Consider the following 27,806-nt stretch of genomic DNA (forward strand, 5'->3'; position numbering starts at 1 on the left):
ATTCGTCCGTTGGACTGCTAGATTGTGAAGCTTGATTCATCACTCCAGAGAACGCACTTCCACTGCTCCAGAGTTCAATGATGACGAGCTTTACACTACTCTAGCCGGCGCTTGGCATTGCACATGGTGACCTAAGGCTTGTGTGCCGCTGTTCGGCCATGGAATCCCATTTCATTAAGCTCCCAACGAACAGTTCTTGGGCTAACATCGCTTCCAGAGGCAGTTTGGAACTCGGTAGTTAGTGTTCGAACCTAGGACAGTCGATTTTTACATGCTACGCGCTTCAGCACTCGGTGGTCCCATTCTGTGAGCTTGTGTGGCCTACCACTTCGAGGCTGAGCCATTGTTGCTCCTAGATGTTTCCACTTCACATTAACTGCACATACAGTTGACCGGGGCAACTCTAGCATGACAGAAATTTGACGAACTGACTTGTTGGAAAGGTGGCATCCTATGACAGTGCCACGTTGAAAGTCACTGAGCTCTTCAGTAAAGCCATTCATCTGCCAATGTTTGTCTTTGAAGATTGCATGGCTGTGTGCTCGATTTTATACACCTGTCAGCAACGGGTCTGGCTGAAATAGCCAAATTCTGTAATTTGAAGGGGTGTCCACATACTTTTGTATATGTAGTGTAATTTAGTGCGTCAAGAAAATTCTAATTAAAGGTACACCAAATTTAAAGGGGTAGCTTTAGATACAGTAAATGTTCTGAAACCCCTATTGAATGAAAACTCCATGTGAACATTTGTTGGCTAGCAAGTGGGTGGGTTTTCAGTGGTTGAACTAAATGTATTCAGCGCGCAAAAGGGAACCACGCTGCAAAGCCCAATATGCAGCTGCATACGGTAGCCTACTATAAGTCTGAATACCAACTACTGAGAAGTGCATAGGAAAGGCTGCACAGGAAAGGCATACATTTCCTAAATCTGAATTGGCCACAGAAGTAAAAGAAAAAAAAAGAAAAAAACATTATATTGTAACTGATTTCATAATGTAGTTTCACGCCTCTTATTGTAGAGTGGGTGGAGACTGAGTTGAGCCATATCAACCGACGTAATGGAAGTTGGATCCTAAGACAAACCATCAAACATGTATTTCATCGAGTTTGTTTCACCCCCCGTCGCCATACCGCTTTCAGACTGTGAACCTTGCATGACGCGAGTGCGTTGGTTAGAGACTGAAGAGCCGCACACCCAACACGGAAACAGTGAAGCGCGCCCAGAATTCGGTGCCCAATATAGTATATCCTGTGTAGAATAAAATCAAGACATTTCTGGGAGATCACATTACTTGCCTTTATAAACGAAGTGGACTGTTATAACCATGTAAGTAGACTAGAATTTATACAGATTAAGTATGTGTATGTCGTAAATAGATGTATCAAAGGTTGGAGTTGTAGCCTAAAGTTGCCCTTGATTTTCTTAAAACAACTAATCATTCATTGATTGAATACTTGAAGATTAGGCTGCATACCACTAAGGCATAGAAAATAACCTCGATGATGACTGGGCAAATGGCTGGCTCCTATTCAAAAATCGAATCTAATTTTTTAAGATTTGTCATATAGCCTGCTGTACTTTGCTTTTGTAATCCTGATTTTAATTGTAATATTTTATTAGATAGGGTAGTTTGGGGCAACTAGCCCTCTGGGTAACCCCCCTATAATTCTCATAGAAACCCACCTTATGTCACCAATCTTTCCTAACACTTTCCCCTGACTGCCACAACTCTAACTCAACTAAAAATGTAATCGTTTAAGTCACTCCAACAAAACGATTTTAAGGTAAATGTATCTAGTATTTTGTCATTTAGAAAAGGTTATATATATATATAAAGTATATAAGCTAATGAAGTCAGATCTATACACTCCACACATTGTTGTGTTAAAGCCTGAATTGAGTTGTTGTGTCACTGATCTACACACAATACTCCCATAATGTGAAAGTGGAATTATGTTTTTAGAAAAGCTGAAATGTAATCAGTCAATAAACTATTCAACCCTTTTGTTATGGCAAGCCTAAATAAGTTCAGGAGTGTGCTTAACAAGTCACATAGTAGGTTGCATGCACTCACTCGGTATACAATAGTAGTGGTTATTTAAGAGTCTATAGACGGTCCTGTGCGTCAATATAATGAACATAATATCAAAAGTCCCCATCAAAATCTATACATTTGCATGGCTTGCGCCTCAATCCACCACATTTTCCACTGCGGTGGAAAGTGTCAGAGCTACAGAACTGTTTGTCAGACAAGGAGACATCTCAGAAATTGGTCTTCTCAGGAAAACGTCTGTAGCATCCGAACAGTTTGGCCACCCTATGGAAAGATGAAACTCTCGCGAACACGATGGTGTACTCCATTTTGCTCTATGACCCTTACAAATGTCACGGGACTCATATTTCCAAATTAATGGAAATATGGAGGTAGTTTTGTGCCAACAAAATAAGGGGTTAAATATGTGTCACCCGAAAAATATTTCCTAAGCTTTCATATATCTCATAGATGTAGGACAGACACTGCAAAACTTTATTCCTCATGATTTATTTTTTTTGGACTGTATTTTTTTGCCGTTTAGGAATGTGTTATTCAATCTATTTTTATGGGCTACAGTAGGAAAGGCCAAATTCAATATTTTATCAAATAATTAGTGAATATTTTGTTATATATCTAAAGGGGTCCTAAAATTCCAAATCAAATAGTTAAATGATCCATGGTATGACCATTTTAAAACAATTCCATATGTTGGCTTAGTAGAACATGATTTTTAGATGATTACCCTATCTCTGTACCTTACACATACAATTATCTGCTCTGTCGAGCAGTACATTCAAGCACATATTCAACCACAAAGACCAGGGAGATTTTACAATAGTTCTCAAAGAAGGACACCTATTGGTAGATGGTTAAAAATAAAAAGCATACATTGAATATCCCTTTGAGCATGGTGGGGGTCGGCAGGTAGCCTAGTGGTAAGAGCATTGGGCCAGTAACCAAAAGGTTGCTCGATCGAATCCCAGAGCTGACAAGGTAAACATCTGTTGTTCTCCCCCTGAACAATGCAGTTAACCCACTGTTCCTAGGCCGTCATTGTAAATAATAATTTGTTCTTAAACTGACTTGCCTAGTTAAATAAATGTTAAATACATTTTTAAAATGGTGCAGTTATTAATGAAACTTTGGATTGTGTATCAATACACCCAGTCACTATAAAGATACAGGCACCCTTCCTAACTCAGTTTCCGGAGAGGATAAAATATTCCAAAACATCATGTTTGCAATAAGGCAAAAAATGTGAAAGAATGTATTTTTTTCCTGAATACAAAGTGTTGTATTTGCAGCAAATCCAACACAACACATCACTGAGTACCACTCTTCACATTTTCAAGCATGGTGGTGGCTGCATCATGTTATGGGCATGCTTGTCATCTGAGTTTTTAAGGATAAAAAGAAATGGAATAGAGCTAAGAAATCTATTTTAATCGTACCTTGTAACATAACAACATGTGAAAAAAGTTAAAGGGAGTGAATACTGAAAGCACCGTTTACATACCATTAGGGAGCCTAAAGATAAATGATACACTTGTTTAGAAAGATATTAATGCAATCAATGGTACCTAAATAAGCATTTTCCAAATCATATCTAAATCATCTATACGTAAATTAATTGAGTTACACAGTCATGTTTTGATACTTTAGGATGATTTGGACATGGAAATGAAAATAGGAACCTTACATTACAACCTCATCATAGTGAGGATATTAATAGTGAGATGTGCAATGCCATTGTGTTTCAATATTTGATGTATTTCATAAAAATAACATACCTAGACTTTAGCTTTAAATAGTTAATTACTTAAAAATGTCAAAATAAGTGAATGAAACAGGTTGCCTATTGAATTCATGTTTATGTCTGCCTCTAAATGTTGCCTGCACGAAAGAAAAGCCTAATGTTTGTCACTGTACAGTAACAGTCCTGGGTCTGTGTGTGCTCATTGTTGCATGTATGTGGTTTCCCCCCAGCTTCTGGATAAGGACTATAGCTTCTGCCCAGCTGGCTTGGGTATTGTACTGACTGACAGCCAGTGCATTTTCACCCATCCTCAAGATGCATATGAATAGCTTATTAAATCAATGGAGTAAGTACTGTAAAAACTACCATTTTTTCTTAGCCCTTCTATTTTCCCTTGCAATGGAAATCCCCTGCCGTCATATCCTATGATTCTCCCATGACAACTATGTATAATATAGGAACGTTTCACAGCTTTGCAGAAGTAGTGCTTTGAATTTGTATCCTAAAGCCTGTTTTTACTCCTAATCATATGCCTATGAGTCTGATTGATACTTCCTTAGACATATTACCCTTTAAGCCCTGTTTATACCTGGTGCTAACATGTACCCTTTGTCCTGATCTTGTCCACATTCTGATTGTGCCACATTTTTAGACAGGTGTAGACAATTAAAATACACATTGTGATCTGATTGTGATCAGATCTTCCTCACCAGCTCCAGAGGTAGTCAGCAGGCATTGTGCCTGGATATCAACCAAGTGTAAACAGATCTGGAGGGTCAGACTATTTAAATCATCATTATACCGGCCTCTAAAATCATTGACAGGTAGCACCATTGACTCATGGCATCAGTAATTGTCTCAAAATGAATACATTCATATTATTTCGAAAGAATATCTTTCAAATCATTTGCAGGGAGGCACCAGTTGATCTGGTCACAATGTGGACACAGTGGACGGATGAGACACATTTTAATGCAATGTGTAGACTCGACAAACCTTGATCAAATAGTGATTGGATCATATTGCTCAGATCACAAAACTCACATGTTAGCACAGGGTGTAAACGAAGCTTTAGACATAACTGTTTTATATCCTAAATGATCAGTTAAATCAAATATTGTGCCTGCTTCGCAGCATTTATGATTATAGCGCATGTGCATGGAGCTTCAGTTTCTCACCCTGTGTCCTTGTTTAGACATTGAGTCTCTCATATTGTGTGACTAATGTGTGTCTCAAATGGAACCCTATTCCCTAGTGCACTACTTTTAACCAGAGCCCATAAGGAGTAGGGTGCATTGTCCTAATATAGAAACTCCTTTCCTCTGCATATCCTAACCTTTTTCAGAGGTGTTGAGTCAGGAAAGTGTCCTGTTACCCTGTTACTTGTATACATCTATCCTCCTGGAGATCAGAGACTCATTCTCTAAACAGACTCCATCAATTTTGATCTTATGTATGACTTACGCAGAAAGCCACGTATAGGTAGTTATTTATAAAAACCTTACTTTGACGTGGAAATTATCTTACGACTAAGTTCAAGTATAAATCTAAGAACATTATTATAAATGAGGCCTCAAGTGAATAAATGTGACAAGAGTGATGTACTGGCACGTTAGAGACTCGAGCATCTAAAATAGCCTTTGGGGCCATACCAGAGTAGAAGTGCTGATTTAGGATCAGGTCCCCTTGTCCAGTCATTATACCGGTAATTAAAAATGCTAACTTGATCCTTGACCAGAGCACTCTGACCCTGAGACTCTTTATGAATACGTGCCCTGAAGACTTGCTGGAAATTGTCATTTTCTGTTAAAGTGGTTGTTAAGTGGATGTTTACAGAACATTTGGCATTTTAGTAATCTAGCAGACGCTCTTATCCAGAGTGACTTACAGTACTAATTGCGTACATTTTTCATACTTTTTCACAGAAGCCATGGAGACTGTGCAGGGCCTTTTTCTGTTTCTGTTTGCCATCTGACCAGCGTAGAAACAAATGGTCTGGTTCCCGTGAAGCCTGTCTGTGATGGGGGTTAGTACTTTGGAGCAGAGGGGAGGGGATGGCAAGGGGAGGGGAGGGAGAGAGAAATAGAGAGGCGGAGGAGTCAGGAGAGGGGACTCAGAGGAGGGAGGGGCTGGCATAAATCCCTCTCCTCTCTCTGGGTTTGTTGTTGTTTATGATGATGTAATCAGAGGGGTTGAGGCTTTTTAGTCTGTCCTCCTCTGAACCAGGATTTCCATATTACTGGGCAAGTAGGCAGACTGACTTACCCACGTGTATGTTCTGCCCTTTTAACTTCTTAGCCTTAAGCTCACGCACAGATGTCACAGTGTATGTTACATAGGGAAGGATGCATGGGGATAACCTCAGGTTTCTGTACGTCTGTTGTCATCCCAAAAGGCAACACTACTTGTGCACTATATTATGTATGTCTTTTTAATGATGTATCAGGTGGTGTATTTAAACACCCAAAACTATTTCTATGAGGTTTTTTCATTTATTCCCAATGACACGCCACTCTTCCCTCACCTGAGAGAGGACTTGCAAATGATGTTGTTCCTTCCTATAAGCGTCTCCCGTCCAAGACTGTCCAAGGCTGTTCTTTACCCTCCCAACGTTCCTAATACTTCCTCCCCCACTAAATGTCAATTCCTAAACAAACCCTAGATCCAGTTGGTTGTTTGACCACTGCACGGTTGGGAGACAGGACAAAGCTGTGTCTGAAATGGCACTCTGTTCCCTATATAGCGCACTACTTTTGACCAGAGCCCTATGAATGACCTGGTCAAAAGTAGTGCACTATTAGGGAATAGAGTGCCGTTTAGGACATACACAAGTTGGAGAGGGACAGAGCTACATTGTGTCCTGCTGACATTTTGTGTGACCTCCCATACTGTACATCATCCTTCTCCCTCCCGTCCCACAATGCTGTGTTGTTCTCAAAAGTCATTATGCTACCGGAAAGCATTTAGTACACAATTGATCCATGATGAGCAAAGCCAGCGTTTCCACAACTGTTAACAACTACAGTGTGTTGTGGGCCTGCACAGTCTGCATCAGTATCATTTGTAAACAAGGCTTCATTCTCAAAGTAAGGGTGCCTTTTATACGATTTCTTCTCTGCCTATACTGTATATGTAATTCAATTGTAATATATATTTTTTTATCCTATAGCATCTAAGCAAAGTTGCACTGAGAGTACAAAACATTAAGAACACCTGCTCTTTCCATGACATAGAATGACCGGGTGAATCCAGGTGAAAGCTACGATCCCTTATTGATGTCACTTGTTAAATCCACTTCCATCAGGGTAGATGAAGGGGGGAGACAGGTTAAAGAAGGATTTTTAAGCCTTGGGACACTTGAGACATGGACTGTGTAAGCGTGCCATTCAGAGGGTGAATGGGCAAGACAAAATATGTAAGTGCCTTTGAACGGGGTACGGTAGTAGTTGCCAGGCGCACCGGTTTGTGTCAAGAACTGCAATGCTGCTGGGTTTTTCCACGCTCAACAGTTTCCCATTTATATCAAGAACGTTCCACCACCCAAAGGACATCCAGACAATTTGACAACTGTGGGAAGCACTGGAGTCAACATGGGCCAGTATCCAGGTGGAACACTTTTGACACCTTGTAGCATGCCCAAAAAATTGAGGCTGTTCTGAGGAACAAAGGAGGGATGCAACTCTATATTAGGAAGGTGTTCTTAATGTTTTGTACACTCAGTGTGTACGCGCTTATATAATTTTGACTGGACTGGATAGTGTTCATTGGCCTAATACGTGGAATATATAGGTTAGAGTTAGGCTGTTTGTGCCAGGTAGGTATTCTACTGCAGCTTCTTAATAATTAAACCCTGGGTACCTGCTACCATGCCTCCCATTGAGGCGGTGAACCAGTGCAGAGTCTGTGACAGCCTGAGAAAGACCTAAATGGATAGAGTTACTGCCTAACAATGGAGGTGAAGAGACGCTTGAGGCAGAGCTGAGAATGCCCTCCAAATAATTCAATGGATTCAAAAGGGAAGCATGGCCCTTTTCTGATGCTCTCGCTGCATGGCCATTAATGGCAAATGCGTGTACTGCACAGCATTACGGTCTAGCTACTTCTTTATATAGAACCCTGTTTTACTGTATCTTCCAGGGGTACTGTATCTTCACATATTTATGGACACTGTCTGGCATTATTGATATGCTCTATTCTTGCAACAGATACTGTGCTAAATTCACAATTTGTCTTTCATGTGACCATCATTTGTTGAATCTAACAAGCTCTTGCCCCATGGAAAGATGGTGGAAGACAGACTATCTTTGTCTTAGTGTTATGAAACTCTGCGTTTGTTGATTAGGAGCTCTCAATTCGTGAGCAAAACACGTACAGTAAGCAATCGATCCAGAAATGATTGGTCCCATGCTTTGATTCAAGAAAGTAACGCCTCCATCTTTTTGACCTGTCGGGATGTGGTTTGATTGGTTAAATGAAACACCTCATCCCAGTACATTATTTAATACTTATGGACTCATTTGATGACTTGGGTGCACTATAGGGCAGCCTATCTGATTCAGTCAGCCACTTACACCTCGTGTGCGTCCCAAATGACACCCTTTCCCCTAAAAAGTGCACTACTTTTGACCAGACGCCTATGGACCCTAAGTCAAAAAGTAGTGCACTACATAGTGAATAGGATGCCATTTGAGACGGAACCCAGTTCTGCGTCACAACTTTTTATTTGATGATTTATTTTCATAATGCTAGTACATTTGATTAGGCACTGGGCATTAGTTTGAGTTTCAGGGGATTATAGCTAAGTAAGCACCGTGTACACACATTGTTCCACAGTTAATTAACATTGTATTTTTTTGTTTACAGAGGAAATGGATGTCAATAGGCCTATGTCAGTTTGTGAAAACTGCTGATGTAAAAAGGGGCTATCTCAAATAAATGTGATTGACTGGTAGTTAAGATTTCCAGGCAAATCTCTGGTCTTTGCTTTAGGCTGCTGGCACTGAGATCTAGTCCAATAGCGGGTTAATGTGAGATACTAGAGGTCCCACCCACATGACCACACAATGATATAACAAGAAAATACGATGGGATTTACATTGAGGAAATACATTGTGTAAGATACAGAGGAGCTGCAACACTGATGCAATTACCTACTTTATTCATTGCAGAAATGTTCTCAATGAAAGTATACATTTCTCAGTTCTCTTCTTTCTTTCTTTCTTTCTTTCTTTCTTTCTTTCTTTCTTTCTTTCTTTCTTTCTTTCTTTCTTGCTCTGTATTTCTCTAGAAAGCATTTCATTTTGAGTTATGCCTTGGTTTGGACTCTCGGGCCATTAGCTACAGGCTCAACAGGAACCCAAACGTAGAGACAACCTTAGACAGACCGCCATGTATGGCACACACATACATTTTAAATGCAAAAGGACAGTGGCTTTGGCATGTTCCACCTATGTGCGGTGAATTATGGTTGATACTGAGCACAGTCAGCGCCACAGGTATGTGTCGTCTGGTGTGGGGGCTGTATGTTTCAGACCTATTGATCAGCTGTAGAGACACACAACATGATCCTTCCATGCTGTTTCTGTGTTGATCACAGAACTTCAGACGTGCACAGGAAGCACAGGGCTCCTGTGGCAGAGCCCCTTTCTTTGTGTGTGAAAGGTTGCAGCTCGAAAGTGTCAGGGATCGTATCAGAATCTCTGTCGCAAACTCATGTCGGTTGCACGTCTGTGTGAAGGCGGCGTAATCCCTTCAGACATCACCCGTTGACGTGATTTACTCTCAGTCCGGAAATGGCTTCGCTGAAGGGTTTCGTTCAGATGCCTCTGGCTCTATTTCTCTCTCGATGGCCACATTTATCACACAGCATATTCACTAGAAACACTGTCCACCTCTCTCTGCCCTGAACTGAGAAAGCAGTCAGATCTGCGAGAACTTCCTCAGAAAGAGAGTCGTTCCCCTGAGGGACAGCCTCACCCTGGTGTGGACTGATCTCACTGTTAAAGTCTCATAACTCACATTCCTTATCTGTAGGTGGGACGTCAGTAGGGCGGTCCCACTGGTGGTGTTTCTCATAAAGGTCTCTGCGGTCGGACACTTAGTCAAAGGTCAAACTCGTTTCGTGTGATAACAGGCCTTTCCACAGGAGATCGCTTTAACGAAGGCCCTGAAAGTAGAATATAGTGAATAGGGAGCTATTTAGGACACCCACTAACAAGTGTCTTCCTTTTTTGCAACTCTTGGCTCAGTAAAAAAGCACTTTGTAAGAAAAAGCTAAAAATAGACCAACCAAAAAAAAACTGATTTGTAAACACAAATTGAATCCAAACATTATGAAATTCCGTTTAGAGACAGAGATTTGTTGTTTGCACACTGAGATGCACTCTCAATTAACGTGAAGTGCAAGCAAACTGATGCTAAGTGTCATGGATCCCTCCGGAGCTGTGTCATTACGCACACCTGGTCCCCATTCCCATTGATTAGTAATTGTATAAATGTGCCCTTTGGTTCACTATTAGGCTGTCGATTTTTGTTCTAATGTCTGTTAGTTTCGTGAGTACCTGTGCTGTGTTGTTTTGGCTTCTCTGCTGCTTGTATTGTGTCGATGATTACGGGTCTCGTCCCGTGTGGTATCATTGTGCACTTGTGTGTTTCTTCGAGGTACTCCTCGCTTTTTTGTTTGTTTGTGTTTCAACCCTGTGTTTTGTATACGTGTTTGTTTGGTCCTGTGCCTTTACGCGGCGCGCTGTAATTTGGGTCAATAAAAAAAAAATATTCCTGCGCCTGTCTCCCAACCCTTTTAGACCGACGTGACACTAAGGAGGCCTGTCACAATGGCCTGATTAATCTACCAACATGTATTCATGCAAAACTGTGTTCTAAATGGAATCCTATCCCCTACATAGTGCACCACATTAGGGCTCTGGTCAAAAGTAATGCACGATATAGGGACTAGGGTGCCGTACGGGAGGTGGATGAGAGTCTGGATGTCTGTGAAAGTAACTGTGATTGAGGAGGGTGTCTTTATGATATACCATGGGTTGTCAGTGAGTGACATAAGGCTGCACTATAAGTGTTTTCTCTGACAGCCAGTTGGGTTAAGGCGGTGCAGTTGAGCTGAAAAGAGTGCGTGGGCTAGCTTTGATTCACATTTGTGTCAGCATGTCAGTCTGTGCTGTTCACTGGTGTCATTGTCAGGACTGGGTTTGTTTTTCTGGAAAACAAACTCCCACTGCCCTTAACTATGCTGTGTATCGTAGTTTTTGGCCATCCTCAGTAACGACACCTTGCCTATTCCCTGCCTGTACTTTTGCCTATCAGATTTCCTGTCGTCAAACCCCTTGCCTGATCTCCCGAACTACGTTATTAGCCTTTTCCCTGCCTGTACTGTTACCTTTTTGGCGTCCCTGTGTATGACCTTCTGCCTGTCCCTGGACCCAGCTACCTGCCTCTTCCTGTGGTCCCTTGCTAATGAACACCTGTTGCGCCCTGCGCTTGGAACCAGCACTCTGTCTCCATCGTATTCATTACAGTTGTAAGGGGTGGACAGTTATGTATGTTGTAAACCACATGTCTGTGCCACACATCATAGGTGCCTATCCTACTGCTATAAAAACAATGACAGTGTGGTTTGGTTTGCTGCACAAGCTTCCTGTTAGAGGTTCTCTTCTCAGCGACAGTTTCCTGTGACAGGCGATTCCAATAATTTGTGTTTGTCTGATAAGGGCTTGGTGAAAGAAGGCCTAAAAACCTTAAAGATGGAATCACACACTGACATTTATAAATAATGCAATCGAGGAACATCATCTTATGAGGAAACAACGGGTTACAAATGAATAAAAGATACATCTCCAGATAAATCAAAATAGCACATTTTATTTGCCAAATGTCTCCCTCTCATCCTGTGTGTGGGCTACATGTCCCACTCATATCATCTCATTAAAATAAATAGAACTCCTCTCCATCTTCCTTTTTATGATAAGCCAAGATGGAAAACAAGTCACTTGACTAGAGAAGGCTGCACTGGACAGTCTCTCACCTGCACTGACCAGGCCTGCTCCTCTCTATTTTAAGGAACCATTATTGTCTCTTTGTTTCACTCCATAAAGGGGAGGCATGAAGGGTAGGCACTTTCCCTCCCATCTAGTTAACGAGTGTGTGATTGAATTATTGTGTTCTAATCTGCTCTGTCTTTCATCCGCTGTACTTTATTTCTGCATGGGGTTATTTGGGGGTTTTGCAGACTCTTTGTTTAAGGACAGCCCTTCTTTCAATGTAATCTGTCACAGAGGTGAGGGGTGTGGCTAACATTTGTGTGTGTATGTGTTTGTGTGTGCATGCGTGTGTGTGCGTGTATGTGTTTGTGTGTGCATGCGTGCTTGCATCTTCATGTTCGTGTGTGTTTGTGTACCATAGCAGACATCACTCCCCACTCCAGAATGTGTGACTGTGACGTGGACGTGTCCTCGGAGCCCACCAGCCCCACGCTCTACGGCGAGTCCTCTGACAAATACTACCATGTGGACCGCTGGCAGAAGCTCCGCACCGCCGTCCGCAAGCTGGAGTTCTGGGAGAACTTCACCGCCGAGCTCATCGGGAGCGGCTTCTTTTCCAAAGTCTACAAGGTACCTGGTCCCTCCCTAGCCATCTGTATTGAACGTCGCATGCATCCCAAATAGCACGCTATTACCTATATAGTGCACTACTTTAGAACAGAGCCCTATGGGTGCCATTTTGGATGCATTAGGACAAAGCATCCTGTGGGTTGGATCTAATTGGGACATACAGTAGTTGCCATTACACAATTAGCTTACACTCCATCATGGATGCCTGAGCAATGGTACCCCACTGTGTTTCAGCTAACATAACTTCCCCAGGGGCCTCCCGGGTGGCGCAGTGGTTAAGGTCGCTGTACTGCAGCGCCAGCTGTGCCATCAGATTCCCTGGGTTCGCGCCCAGGTTCTGTCGTAACCGGCCGCGAACGGGAGGTCCGTGGGGCGACGCACAATTGGCCTATCGTCGTCCGGGTTAGGGAGTGATTGGTCGGTAGGGATGTCCTTGTCTCATCGCGCACCAGCAACTCCTGTGGCGGGCCGGGCGCAGTGCGCGCTAACCAAGGCTGCACGGTGTTTCCTCCGACACATTGGTGCGGCTGGCTTCCGGGTTGGATGCGCGCTGTGTTAAGAAGCAGTGCGGCTTGGTTGGGTTGTGTATCGGAGGACGCATGACTTTCAACCTCCGTCTCTCCCGAGCCCGTACGAGAGTTGTAGCGATGAGACAAGATAGTAGCTACTACAACAATTGGATACCACGAAATTGGGGAGAAAAAGGGGTTAAAATAAAAAAACATAACTTCCCCAATCTGTACTCTGTACAGAAGTAGAGCCAATGGAGGAGTAACATGACATGCATTTAGATTTAGAAGTGGAATGGGCCTGGGGAGAAAGACAGATGGGATGATTACAGATTGAATCTATTAGTCTACTAGAGTTGAACACTGGATGTTCTGAGTAGAGAGAGATAATACTGGCCATTAATCTGTTTTATGTTATGTGATGATTTAATCACATTAAAATATTAATATAATTGAGCAGTGCCAGTGAGGTAATACATCAGAGGTCACTGTAAAACCATGGGGGCTGTTCAGAATTAAAATGAGGGCAGTGTCAATTAATGGAGGTCTTAATGAATTTACCTGCAAAAAAGCTCCTTTCAGACACCTAACTGTTTTTTTGTTTTTTTTGTACACCGTTACATGACTAGGTCTTGAGCAGGTCTTTTAGTGGTTAAAGGCCCAGGGCAGTCAAAAAACTGGATTTTCTGTGTTTTATACATATTTCCACACTGTAAGGTTGGAATAGTACTGTGAGATTGTGGAAATGATGATAATGCTCTTTCAGTGTAAGAGCTATTTGAAAAGATCGCCTGAAATATCAGCCTTCTTTGGTGGGTTGGAGTTCTGGCCATCCATGATGACATCACCATGCGGTAAATTTGTTAATAATAGACCAATAAGAAAAAGAGTTCCAAACATCTGGCAATAACAGCAAATGTTCTGTTTTTCCCTCCCCACTCAGACCACTCCCAGACAGTTCTGGCAAAATTCTTGCTTGTGAAATTGCTCTTTGCTGAGATGCTATTTTTATTTTTTTTATTTGATAACAATCACAGTAAGGTCCTTCATTGAAAAATATATGTTATTTATCTTTGTGTAGCGTAAGATCAATCAATCAATCAATGTGCATAAAAAACACACATATTGAAACAAACTATTCTAAAAATCAACCTACAATTGTGCATGCTTGGAAATCTGATAATGATTGGCATAGTTTTTGATAGTCACGTAGGCCCATTCTACCCCTATGAAGTGGTTCCATAAGGTGTGAAGGCATAGTGTTTGTCCAAGCAATCTTATTAGCCTTTTGTGTTTATTTTAATTGATAACAATCACAGTCAGGTCCTTAATTGTTGCCCAGAATGATTTTGATATTGAGATAAAAACGGCTGCATTGGCCCTTTAAACTGTAAACCCTTGTCTGTTTCTCTAAGGTGACTCACAGTACGACCCGTAAGGTGATGGTGGTGAAGATATATAAGAACGACGTGGACCAGGATAGCATCGTGCGGGAGATTAGTCTACTGCAGAAACTCTCCCATCCCAACATAGTCAGGTATTAGTCAGTTACTCCCACCTTTTTTGTGATGATCACTTATACATTTTGGTACATGTCCTTATTGATAACAATTGGAAAGCAGGGAATGTCTGCGTTTGTCTTCTATGTGGTGCAGTCAATGAAACAGGACTATAATAGTTCAATTAATTCAATTACCCCTCTGAAGTGGTTAGATAAGCTGTGAAGGCATCAGAATCATGGCATACTGTTCCTGTATTCGAGTCCAAAATATAGGGTATTATACTGTGTTACATTGTATTATCTTTATACTGTATCTACATATTTATATACACAAGCGTTTTGCTACACCCGCAATAACATCTGCTAAAACATGTGTATGTGACAAATACGATTTGATTTATATTATGCTGTACACTCTCAGAAATGTGTTCTTTAAAGGGGCACACACGCTTGTCACTGTAGTACCTTAAGTTATCGGTACATAATTGTACCTTTGCAGTTCGTACCTTAAAAGTGCCAATAGTGTACCTTAGGGAACAAGGTAGTTAGTACAGGCACAAAAGCGTACCTTTGGAAAAAGTACAAATCTGCTTGTTTAGGGTACCACCACTGTGACAAAGCCGTTTGTTCCTTTTAAATGGCAAAAATTGGGTGTTGTTTTAACACTGTAGGGTGTAAAGGCTTTTTCCCAGTGTGCCTTTCAAGTACATTTTTTTGTTAACCCTAACAGTGGTCTGAAACTTTTGGTGTACAGGCCACATCGGGCAAGCCACATTATGTTGTCTTGTAAAGTGATATGTAATTCCTATTGGAATACAGGCAGAGCTAGGATATCCCAGAATTTGAAGTTTTAATCACCAACAACATGTATTTAGAATGACTGCCAAGGTAGGAAAAATTGATAAATGAGACTACCTACACCATCTAAAAGAGAACAACCATCTCTGTAACAGGTCCAACTACTAACAGATTGGATTAGTTTAGAAAAATATACGTTATTTATCTTTGTGTAGCGTAAGATCAATCAATCAATCAATGTGCATGCAAAAACACACATATTGAAACAAACAATTCAAAAAATAAACCTACAATAGAGCATGCTGGGAAATATGATAATAATTGGCATGGTTTTTGATAGTCACGTAGGCCCAATCTACCCCTATGGGGTGGTTACATAAGGTGTGAAGGCATAGTGTTTGTCCAAGCAATCTTATTAGCCTTTTTGCAAGGTCACAGTATCAGCGGGAATCAAACAGCACAGTTTATCTGCTGATGTCAGAGCATAGAGAGCCGTGATAAAAGCGAATCTGAGTCCAGTACAATATGTACCTGGCACAGACAGGCCATCCATCCCTCTGTGAGTGGGCACTACTCAAACAAGGATGTGAAAACATGGCCTTCCTCAGACACGGTGGTTGAATCCCAAGTGGACCCTATTACCCACAAAGTGCCCTTTTTTTTACCAGGGCCCATATGGTGCCATTTGGGACAAATTCACTGTGTTTGAGGAAGGCAATGTTCTCAGGCTCCGATGTCAGAGCAATATAATAAAATGGAGACTGACCTGTTCATGTAATTAGTAATAACCTTTCAGTGAAGGATGGTGTTTTTAGGTTGTTAATCTCGGCAGCCCAGGTGAGTTTCTCGACATTTTGTCTGTCCACAAGAGATGCTGCCTAGAAGGTCAGCATCCCAGAGTTGCCTCTTCACTGTTGACATTGAGACTGGTGTTTTGCTGGTACTATTTAATGAAGCTACCTGTTGAGGACTTGTGAGGCGTCTGTTTCTCAAACTAGACACTCTAATGTACTTGTCTTCTTGCTCAGTTGTGCACCGGGGCCTCCCACTCATCTTTCTATTTTGGTTAGAGCCAGTTTGTATTGTTCTGTAAATGGAGTAGTACACAGCGTTGTACAAGATCTTCAGTTTCTTGGCAATTTCTCGCATGGAATAGCCTTCACTTCTCAGAACTAGAATAGACTGACAAGTTTCAGAAGAAAGTTCTTTGTTTCTGGACATTTTGAGCCTGTAATCGAATCCACAATTGCTGATGCTCCGTATACTCAACTAGTCTAAAGAAAGCCAGTTTTATTGCTTCTTTAATCAGCACCACAGTTTTCAGCTGTGCTAACATAATTGCAAAAGGGTTTTCTATTGATCAATTAGCCTTTTAAAATGATAAACTTGGATTAGATAGCACAACGTGCCATTGGAACACTGGAGTGATGGTTGCTGATAATGGGCCTCTGTATGCCTATGTAGATATTCCATTAAAAATCAGCCGTTTCCAGCTACAATAGTCACTTACAACATTAACAATGTCTACACTGTATGATCATTTTGATGTAATTTCAATGGACAAAAAAATGAGCTTTTCTTTCAAAAACATAGACATTTCTAAGTGACCCTAAGTGACTTTTAAACGGTAGTTTATATTCTGAATTTCATTATGTTTCCCCATTATAATTCTGTTTTTGCCATTCGTTCTAGGTATCTGGGGATCTGTGTGAAAGAAGATAAACTCTACCCCATATTAGAGGTGATTGTTACTTTCTCCAACTTGGATTCATGACATGTTCACACGCCAGTGAGATAAGTGAGGAGCCATGCTAATGTTTTTTCTGAGTCATGTACTGTACATATGCACACAATTAGGAAAACAACCTCTCATTCAACGTCAACAAAACAAAGGAGATGATCATGGACAACCACATCGAAGGGACAGCAGCGGAGAAGGTGGAAAGTTTTAAGTTCCTCGGCATAGACATCACAAACAAACTGAAATGGTCCACTCACACAGACAGTGTGGTGAAGAAGGCGCAACAAAAATTTGGCTTGTCACCCAAAACCCTGACAAACTTTTACAAATGCACAATTGAGAGCATCCTGTCGGGCTGTATCACAGCCTGGTACGGCAACTACACTGCCCTCGACCGCAAGGCTCTCCAGAGCGTGGTGCTGTCTGCACAGCGCTTCTCCGGGGGCAAACTGCCTGCCCTCCATGACACCTACAGCACCCGATGTCACAGGAAGGCCAAAAAGATAATCAAGGACAAAAACCACTGCCTGTTCACACCGCTACCATCCAGAAGGCGAGGTCACTACAGGTGCATCAAAGCTGGGACCGAGAGAATGAAAAACAGCTTCTATCTCAAGGCCATCAGACTGCTAAACAGCAATCACTAACTCAGAGAGGCTGCTGCCTACATTGAGACCCAATCACTGGCCACTTTAAAAATGGATCACTAGTCACGTTACACAATGCACTCTAAATAATGGCACTTTAATGTTTACATATCTTACATTACTCATATCACATGTATATACTGTATTTTATACCATCTATTCCACCTTGCCTATGCCGCTCAGCCATCGCTCATCCATATACTTACATGTACTTATTCTCATTCACCCCTTTAGATTTGTGTGTATTAGGTAGTTGTTGGGGAATTGTTAGATGACTTGTTAGATATTGCTGCACTGTCGGAACTAGAAGCACAAGCATTTCGCTTCGCTCGCATTAACATCTGCTAACCATGTGTATGTGACAAATACATTTTTATTTGTTATGCAAAAGTATATGGACACCCCCTGAAATGGGCACACGGCCATGTAATCTCCATAGATAAATATCGGCAGTAGAATGGACTTACTGAAGAGCTCAGTGACTTTCAACGTGGCAGCGTCATAGGATGACACCTTTCCAAAAAGTTAGTTTGTCAAATCTCTGCCCTGCTAGAGCTGCCCCGGCCAACTATAAGTGGAAACATATAGGAGCAACAACGGCTCAGCCGCGAAATGTGTTCTCTGGAGTGAATAATCATGCTTCACCATCTGGCAGTCTGACAGACGAATTTGGGTTTGGCGGATACCAGGAGAACACTACCTGCCCGAATGCATAGTGCCAACGGTAAAGTTTGGTGGAGAAGGAATAATGGTCTGGGGCTGTTTTTCATGATTCGGGCTAGCATACTATGACGTTCTAGATGATTCTGTGCTTCCAACTTTGTGGCAACAGTTTGGGGAAGGCCCATTCCTGTTTCAGCATGACAATGCCCCTGTGCACAAGGCAAGGTCCGTACAGAAATGGTTTGTTGAGATCGTTGTGGAAGACATTGACTGGCCTACACAGAGCCCTGACCTTAACCCCATCAAAACCTTTGGGATGAATTGGAACTCCAACTGCGAGCCAGGCCTAATCGCCAAACATCAGTGCCTGACCTCACTAATGCTCTTGTGGCTGAATGGAAACAAGTCTCCGCAGCAATGTTCCAACATCTAGTTGAAAGTCTTCCCAGAAGAGTGGAGGCTGTTATAGCAGCAAATGGAGCACCGACTCCATACTAATGCCCATGATTTTGGAATGAGATGTTCGACAAGCAGGTGTCCACATACTTTTGGTCATGTTGTGTATATAAGGTTGGGTTGTGTGTCTGTGTGAGTGAGCCCCTTCATCTGGGAAAATATGGCCTGCAGCAGCCAAAACATGTTGGTTTTTCAATAATGAAGCAGTTTTATCAACTTCCAAGAATTTCCTCCTCACTTCAGTTTGCTACTCATGCACATTGGTTGGAGAGTAAGGTTGTGGCAGTGTTCCTTTCCTTTGAACTTAAACCTCATTTCCAGGTCTGTTTTAGTCAGTGAGGCTGATTGGTCTCTTGATCTGTTCTCAGTTTGTTAGTGGGGGCTGATGGGTTGTTTATCTGTTGCAGTATGTGAGTGGGGGCTGTCTGGAAGAGCTGTTAGCCAGGAAGGATGTGTCTCTGTGCTGGAGAGAGAAGGTGGACCTGGCCTGTGACATCACCAGGGGAATGATCTACCTGCACTACAAGAACATCTATCACAGGGACCTCAACTCCAAGGTACAGTAGACTAGGGACCGCAACCCCAAGGTACAGTAGACCAGGGACCTCAACTCCAAGGTACAGTAGACTAGGGACCTCATTCCAAGGTACAGTAGACCAGGGACCTCATTCCAAGGTACAGTAGACCAGGGACCTCAACTCGAAGGTATAGCAGGTCAGGGACCTCAACTCGAAGGTACAGCAGACCGGGGTCTTCAACTCGAAGGTACAGTAGACCAAGGACCTCAAATCCAAGGTACAGTAGACCAGGTTCCTTAACTCCAAGGAACAGTAGATCAGGGACCCCAACTCCAAGGTACAGTAGACCAGGGATGTCACTGAAAAAGGAAAACTACACGCCCATCTAAATGTAGATTATTGTCGTATTTGTCTTGCATCGACCAAAAGGTAACCATTTATGAACAGGAACAGTAGGAAGGTCCACACTCAGGAAAAACAGTAGGAGATGTCATCTCACACACTAGCTGTCACTGAATTGGCATCCTATGCCCTATATAGTACGCTACTTTTGGCCTGGCTACAGCCACTGACTACTCTCTTTGACATCAGGAAAACCCCTACTCTTACGTCAAACGTTTGCAACATCAGTGCTGTGGCATAATGTAGTGATCCCACTGGCTGGTCTCGATTGTAAAAGAGGTCTCCTGATCTCCTGAATAAATAAATGTTAAATAAATAGTTTTTTTTTTCTTCTGTTGTGGACAATGCAGGATAAGGTTGAATTGAGGCTCATTCAGTAGTCAGACTGAAGCTGAGGATAACACTGTCCCATGTGGAGAAGACAGCAGCGTAGAAAGATCGTTTGACTCTCTCTCCCGGTTGCCAGGTTCCACAGAAGTGCAGGTCAGTTATGTTATGCAGAGGAGCCAAGCAACAAGCACAGTCCATTGTCATGCTAATGTCTTCCCACTCTAAACGGTGTTATTGTACACACACACACAGACACGTACACACACATGAATGCACACACACACAGGGTTGAGGAGCAATTGATTACATGTAATCAGTTACATGTAATTTGATTACTAAAAACATGTAACTGTAATCAGTTACATTACCAGCACACACAAAAATAGCCAATTACAGGTACTTTTGAAAAACGAAATGATTACTTAATGGATTACTTTTAAATTCAGAAAGGATGTTTGCGAGAGAAACAAATACATTATGACATCTTTCTGTTTTCTCAATGACATTCAATACAGCCAGAGACCACTATGATGAAATACCAAATGCGTTTGATGGGTCTTTTTTGTCTTCTTCTGGTGCCTCTTAAGGGGAAAGTAATCAGATTACTTTACTAAATTTGGGTAATCCAAAATGTACGTTACTGTTTACAATTTTGGACAGGTAATTAGTAACCCTAACAGATTACATTTAGAAAGTAACCTACCCAACTCTGCACACACACACATCCAGCCAGCCAGTCTCGCTTAGTCTGGGAAAGTAGGATCAGTGAGCAGTGAATCAATAGTAGAGGCCCATTACACACACACACACTCTCTCACACTCACTGTAAGGATGTATGACAGAAGCCTATAGACAAGACGAGGCATCTTCTCATGTGCAATCTCTTTCAATCGTGAAAGAAGAGACTTCCATGCCTATAAATAACAAAGGATCCAAGCCAGACATGCAGGGTCATTCACTATGTCCAATAAGACATGTACAGTGTATTTTCTGAAGAGGTAATGTTAGGTTAAACCAATCACTGCTTCAGTTAGAGACATGAGGTTTGGCTGCACAGCGCAGGGCTTCTGACATCTCTCCTGTAGAAGCAGTCATTACAGTGTAAAATGACCAGGGTAAGGAAAGGCATGGTGGATGGAATTGCAAACATAGATCATTTTAGTGAGCTTTACAAGAGTAACTGGAATCCAGAGTTAGCTCTGAAGGTCAAATGGCACCCTATCCACTATAGTACACTACTGGGATCATAGGGCTCTGGTCAAAAGGAATGCACTGTATATGGAATAGGGGTATCATTTGGGACACAGCCTTGGTTGCAGTTCATGCCAATTCCTCGGAGTTCCAGTGGCACAGACCTTTTTTATTTTCCCTCAAACTCCATTCTAGATATTTTCCTTTCTCTGGGGTGAGGGACCATGCTAAATTTAGCGGTCAGGTCTGGTGCTTGGAGCGATCTCCAGATAATAACAGGCTACTGAATGGAAACGCTGGAGCGGGAGAGAGGGCCTGTGGCTCCCTCTATAATGGGATCCAGATGCTTAGGAGTCGTCAGCCAACAGGGCCCTCCCCTCACTCCCTCCCTCCGCCTGCTTTCCCTCATCAGCAGTTCCTGCTCTGCTCCACACCCCTGTCTGCCTGTCTGCCTGCCTTTCTGCTTGTCTGTCTCTCTTGTGCTGTCTCTGCTCCACACCACCGTCTGCCTGCCTGTCTGTCTGCTTGCCTGTCTACCTGCCTTCTTATTGCCGACTTGACTCTCTCTCCGCCTGCCTGTCTGTCTGTCTGCCTTTCTACACCCTAACCGCTCTGCCTGCCTGACTGTCTCTCGGCCTGTCTGCCTTTCTGCCCTGCCCTCTCCCTGTCTGCCTGCCCATATTTCTGTCTGTCTGCTTGCCTGCCTGCCTGTCTACCTGTCTTTCTGCCAGTCTGTCTGCTTGCATGTCTGCCTGCATGCTTGTTGCCTGCATGCCTCTCTTCCTGACTCTCTCTCTACCTCTGGCTGCCTGCCTGCCTGCCTGCCGGTCTGCCTGCCTGCCTGTCTGCCTGCCTGTCTCTCAGGCCTCAGTCATTCCCATGCACTCTCTCCACACTATTCTGCTATGGTAATCACCACCGAACACACAGTTGGGCTTTGTTCTCTGTAAGCATAGATGCCAAAGCAGGTGGATTATCACCTCTGTAGCTCACCAGCAGAACCCAGGTCAGAACTGAATCATTTAGCATGGCGGGGAAGTGATGAGTGCAGATTCCATTGAGTCAGGCTCTTTAAGAGTGTCTGGTCTGGCTGTCTGGTCTGGGGTATCCCCTTCATAATGGCGTCGTCCCAAACGACACCTTATTTCCTAGACCAGAGCCCTATGGGGCACATACAGTTATCTGCCTATACTATGGAGAGAATTAAGAGTTGTTCCATGACATGTCTGTCATCACGTTTTCTCAGCTTTCAAACCGCCTGATTTGATTTGCTCAGGTATCTAAAGCATCAAGTAGGCCTACAGACAAGTGTAATGTTGAACGCATCAGGTTGAGGATCATGTGTGAGATTCCAAGGCAGAGAATGTTCCGTTGAGTTGTCTGTATATTCAGACACATTTGCTTTATTCAATAACTTGCTTATTGCTGTGATCGTACTATAACAGTGTTACACTACCCTCTGCTGGCAAGCAGATGTCATAACAGAAATGCTTAATGGTGGCAGGACTACTGTAGTGGAAAAAAGGGGCTGAATGAAATCTCCTAAATATGTTGTTTATTCGGCTGTTAGCCATGTCATGTTGAAATGTCTTGGCATACTGTTGTGTATTGGGGATAATCATTTTCTACATAGTATATATTGATACATGTTATTGGTATATTGATGTGGATACTGTGGTCCAGTGTGGCATTGCCAGGGTTGGGTGTTCAATTCCCACCGGGCCACCCATATGAAAATGTATGTAGACTACTGTAAGTCGCCTTGGATAAAAGTGTCTGCTTAATGGCATAAAGTAACCTCCAAAATGATTGGCACCCTTAATAAAGATGAGCAAAAAAGACTATAAAATAAATAATACAAAATACTGAGCTATATTGTATACTCCAAAAAATATATATAAATATATATATATTGTTTTATACTAATACAATTGCTCAGAGAAAGATATTTTTGTTTGACAACAAGTCATATTTTTATCGCTCAGAAAGATAGGGATCAAACCTATTGGCACCCTCGTTTCCAATACATTGTGCACTCTTCCCTTGTAAGGATAATGGCACTGAGCCCTTTTCTATAATGTTTTATGATTAGAGAGTGGACAAAGACCTCTATTGTTGTCTATTATGACCATATCACCTGGTTCCTATCCAAGTGCATCAGCCTTATTCTAAAATGTATTAAATCGTTTTTTTCCCTCATCAATCTACATACAATAACCCATAATGACAATGCAAAAACAGTTTTTTTGTAATGTATGCTAATAAAAATGAACAAAAATGAACAGAAATATCACATTTACATAAGTATTCAGACCCTTTACTCAGTACTTTGTTGAATCACCTTTGGCAATGATTACAGCATCGAGTCATCTTGGGTATGACGCTACAAGCTTGGCACACCTGTATTTGGGAAGTTTTTCACATTCTTCTCTGTAGAACCTCTCAAGCTGTGTCAGGTTGCTGCACAGCTATTTCCAGGTCTCTCCAGAGATGTTTGGTCGGGTTCAAGTCCAGGCTCTGGCTGGGCAACTGAAGGACATTTAGAAACTTGTCCCGAAGCCACTCCTGCATTGGCTTGGCTGTATGCTTAGGGTCGTTGTCCTGTTGGAAGGTGAACCTTCGCCCCAGTCTGAGGTCCTGAGCGCACTGGAGCAGGTTTTCATCAAGGATCTCTGTACTTTGCTCCGTTCATCTTTCCCTCGATTCTTACTAGTCTCACAGTCCCTGCCGCTGAAAAACATCCCCACAGCATGATGCTGCCACCACCATGCTTCACCGTAGGGTTGGTGCCAGGTTTCTTCCAGACGTGACGCTTGGCATTCAGCTCAAAGAGTTCAATGTTGGTTTCATCAGACCAGAGAATCCTGTTTATCATGGTCTGAGAGTTTTTAAGGGTCTTTTGGCAAACTCCAAGCGGGCTGTCATGAGCCTTTTACTGAGGAGTGGCTTCCGTCTGTCCACTCTAACATAAAGGCCTGATTCGTGGATTGCTGCAGAGATGGTTGTCCTTCTGGAAGGTTCTCCCATCTCCACAGAATGACATAACAGAATGTGGAACAAGTCAAGGGGTCTGAATACTTTCCGAAGGCACTGTATACTAACATATGATTTCTCATGTCTGTCTCTGCAGAACTGTCTGATCCGTGTGACAGCGCGGGGCAGAGAGGCCCTGGTCACAGACTTTGGCCTGGCCAGAGAGGTGGTGGAGCTGCCGGTTAAAGACCCAGAGAGGAAGCTCTCCCTGGTGGGATCTGCCTTCTGGATGGCCCCGGAGATGCTTCGCGGGGAACCCTACGACCGGAAGGTATGCATGCCACCAAGACCCTTCATTGGATAAGATGTGGTTAAGAACACTCTTAGGAGGCTAATGGAAATATTAGTTTTTTCTTCATTTTCTCATTGTTTGAACACAGCTCATTGTTGGTTAGATGATTGGTATGTGGTTCTGTGTTGTCATCAGGTGGACGTATTCTCCTTTGGGATTGTACTCTGTGAAATACTGGCAAGGATCCCTGCAGACCCGGAGATTCTACCAAGAACCCAGGTAAAGCTCAACTCTGTATTCACCTTATGTACGACCGTCAGTGAAAAAGCTTTGTTCATTTTGATATACACTCACACAAACACACATACTGAATAGAGAGCTGCAGGAGACATAGAGTACGACTAGACATAGATCCAGGTTGTCTGCCGTGTACCCTGTGTGGAAGCTCTGCCGTATGCACCATGTGTAATGTCTGCTGTGCATGTGTGTGTTTGACAGGACTACGGCCTGGATGTGAGTGCGTTTAGGGAGCTGGCGAGCGGGTGTCCTCAGCGCGTGTTGGAGCTGGCAGCCAGCTGCTGTCTGGTGAGTAGACACAGTGCAGTATACTTTACAGCACAGTTCATGGCTGCTTACAGATACAGTATACTTTGCTGTAGTAGATACAGAATTAGGTACCATAACTTTACTGTAGTAAACGTTACATGGCTGCTGACAGCCTGATGACCAGTATAGAGCCCTAGCTATGTGTAAACTTAAATGGGAAGCCAAAATCTCTTTGTCTCTGGTCTGATGCCAGACAGACTTCATATGTCAGAAATAGTATTTCAGGACCCATATTCACAAAGCAGTAGGAGTGCTGATCTAGGATCAGGTCTTTCCTGTCCAAAATATCTCATTTATCTTAAAGACTGATCCTAGATCAGCGCTCCTACTCTGAGACGGTTTGTGTATACAGGCTCTGATTTTGTTTTAAACCCCAGACAAGGCCCAGTACTGATCCTTATGTTTCCTCTGTGTTTTCAGATGGAGTCCTTCAGGAGACCGGCATTCATAGAGTTGCTGGATGAACTGGGGGAGATCGCTGAGACTCTTGAGCCGCCCCCTAACCCGCCCCCTAACTCAGAGCAGACCACTGGGTGAGCAGCCTGGGCTGGCCTGGTCTGGCCGACGCCCCCCGCCCACCCATCCATCTGGAGGAAGTTCTGTACTTATATATGGGCTGAATCCCAAATGGCACTCTGTTCCTTGTATAGTGTACTACTTTTGACCAGGTGCCCTTTAGAGAATAGGGTGCCATTTGGGACACAACAATAGACAGCTGCACAGGGCCAGGGGACAGAGATCCTCAGGATGACCTCTCTATAGGGGCTGACCTCTATGCCTGTGCCTACCTACACTGCACCTACAGATGTGTCTGTGGGTGGATCCACAACTTTCACATTTAAGACTGGTGGATTGATGAATGGAAAATACTATATGTGTCTTCTTGAAGAGAGGTTCTCTTTGGGAGCTGGAAGGCTTTACTTAACCAGTTCACACACTTTGTGTGCAGTTTAATATTTTACCTAGGAGGATAGCAGTTGGGCATCATTTTGTTTAGCAGCATATCTCACCTTATTTCAACGTTCTTTCCTTAAATTCATCTAATATTTCTACTTTTTGTTTTAGTTTGTGTTGTTGTTTATGACAGTATTTTGTGTTGATGATACAGACATTAATCTGTTGATGCCTTTCCTTCCCCCGTTGTTTTCTATTGTCTATCTAGCTCTAGTTTCTATTGTTTATTCAACTCTCCCTAAATGACCAGGCGCTAGAGAGACGTCATGTTCAATACTCCATGTCACCTCTTTTCAGAAGTGAAATTGCCTCTCTCAGTTCAGTTAGAGATGTTGTTGTTCACAGCCTACAAGGAGCTCAACAAAGACATCGCCACGGCCCTGATTCTGACCTGCTGACGTCAGTTCAGCTAGCTAGCACAATGCAGACGGCAGGCTGATGCCAGTGGGTGGGTACACAATGTAACAAGAGTTTGATTCGTAACCTCACACCTCAGCTTGAAATGTCTCTACGCGTGCTGTCAAATTGGGTACCTTTTCTTATTGGCTATTGTTAAGAAAACACAGTGACACTTTACATACATTAGCTACAGTACAGTAATACTCAATTCATTGTCCCTGAGCTCACTCTACCTGGCCGAAAGATCTTATTTCAATAGATTTGTATTTTATGTTCTTGTATACAATGTAACACTTTTTGTCCTCAGCATGTTTAATCATCTGTCCTATTTATTTATTTGTCCACTTTTTTAGGCAATGTACATGTGCACATTTATATTCAGGTATCTACAGTATCCGGTACTGCTTTTGACATCCAATATCCAATCTGATATTTCTTGTCAATGAATAACATGTGGCTATTAAATCCCATAGTTGCCTGTAGTTTTTAACCGAAATGTAAAAAGTGCTGACAGGTAGGAAAGTCAGCCAATAACAACTGTCTGTGAGAACTTTCCAGCGGTTGTCAATGCTCTTGCCAAGTGACCAGTATTTACCAGTGAGTGTGTGCTCATCTCAACCAGATGTTTCAAGTATCACTTGAAGAGTAGAGACATATTTTATTAGCTTTTTGTTGTTGTAAAACAGTATATTTTTATTGAGCTATTATTATTATTATTATTTTTTAATCATATCAAATAGTAGCCCAAATTGAACAATCTAGACATTCCTCCTGTCATATAACTTTTTTGAATTTTAGGTTTTTAAAATATGATTAAATATCCCCCTCCTTCCCCGCTCTGGCAGGTCTTTGTGATATTCTATGAAGGAAGTTCTTACTTTATTTGGACTTTGTGTACCATTACTCTGAAAAGCTAAATACATTTGTAAGAAATGAAAAAAGGCATTTAAAGAAAAAAAAAAGTCATATTTGAAATATGTACATGTATTTTACAAATTAATTGCTTCTTTCAATAAAAAAAATGTATAGAACAGGGTAAGATTGAGGTGTGTTTGGCATAGATTGGATCTTACATCATCAATGGCGGTCTATGTCCAGAATTGTAACTACTGTATAACAACCTTGTTGGGGGTCAGAAGTGGCTTTGCTTTCATGTTTGGTTACCTGGGCAACTCCCTACCTCCTCAGGTGTTCTTGACCATACTAATCAGATTTCAGACTGGCCCTAAGCTCTTTGAAGCTTGGTCATTGGCATAGTTAATTTACAAAGTGATTATGATGTACTGTATGTAACATCTTTATCTGAAACATCTGGGTCATGCAAAACGTTTTGAAACTGAAATTAGCTAGCATTTTCAGGTGGTACCTCCCTACCTACTGAACATGGTCCTAGTACCTGGTCTGGTTATT

The 27,806-nt window shown here is 42.4% G+C and overlaps 1 protein-coding gene across 3 annotated transcripts; it reads left to right on the plus strand.

Moving 5' to 3' along the window:
- Positions 1-1,062: 1,062 nt before the first annotated feature.
- Positions 1,063-27,432, plus strand: LOC139412060 (dual specificity testis-specific protein kinase 2-like). Of its 3 annotated transcripts, none has more exons than XM_071158853.1 (10): positions 1,063-1,327; positions 4,023-4,138; positions 12,208-12,416; positions 14,341-14,462; positions 16,917-16,965; positions 19,139-19,288; positions 24,303-24,476; positions 24,633-24,716; positions 24,936-25,022; positions 25,464-27,432. In XM_071158853.1, the coding sequence occupies exons 2-10, from the start codon at positions 4,108-4,110 to the stop codon at positions 25,578-25,580; spliced, it is 1,023 nt and encodes a 340-aa protein (XP_071014954.1). In that variant the 5' UTR covers positions 1,063-1,327; positions 4,023-4,107; the 3' UTR covers positions 25,581-27,432. The 3 variants fall into 3 exon arrangements, with proteins under 3 accessions (XP_071014954.1, XP_071014955.1, XP_071014956.1); XM_071158854.1 differs by having other exon boundaries at positions 1,121-1,327; positions 12,211-12,416; XM_071158855.1 differs by lacking the exon at positions 4,023-4,138 and having other exon boundaries at positions 1,125-1,327.
- The last annotated feature ends 374 nt before the right edge of the window (positions 27,433-27,806 follow it).

Source organism: Oncorhynchus clarkii, chromosome 6, assembly GCF_045791955.1.
Source record: "Oncorhynchus clarkii lewisi isolate Uvic-CL-2024 chromosome 6, UVic_Ocla_1.0, whole genome shotgun sequence".
Lineage (NCBI taxonomy): Eukaryota > Metazoa > Chordata > Actinopteri > Salmoniformes > Salmonidae > Oncorhynchus > Oncorhynchus clarkii.

What these genes read in the sequence shown, in the direction of transcription:
- LOC139412060 (XM_071158853.1), top strand. Translation starts at nt 4,108, where the DNA reads ATGCATATGAATAGCTTATTAAATCAATGGA. An exon ending in TCCCATCCCAACATAGTCAG is followed by an intron (nt 14,463 to 16,916) that starts GTATTAGTCAGT and finishes CATTCGTTCTAG; the next exon opens with GTATCTGGGGATCTGTGTGA. An exon ending in TGGCAGCCAGCTGCTGTCTG is followed by an intron (nt 25,023 to 25,463) that starts GTGAGTAGACAC and finishes CTGTGTTTTCAG; the next exon opens with ATGGAGTCCTTCAGGAGACC.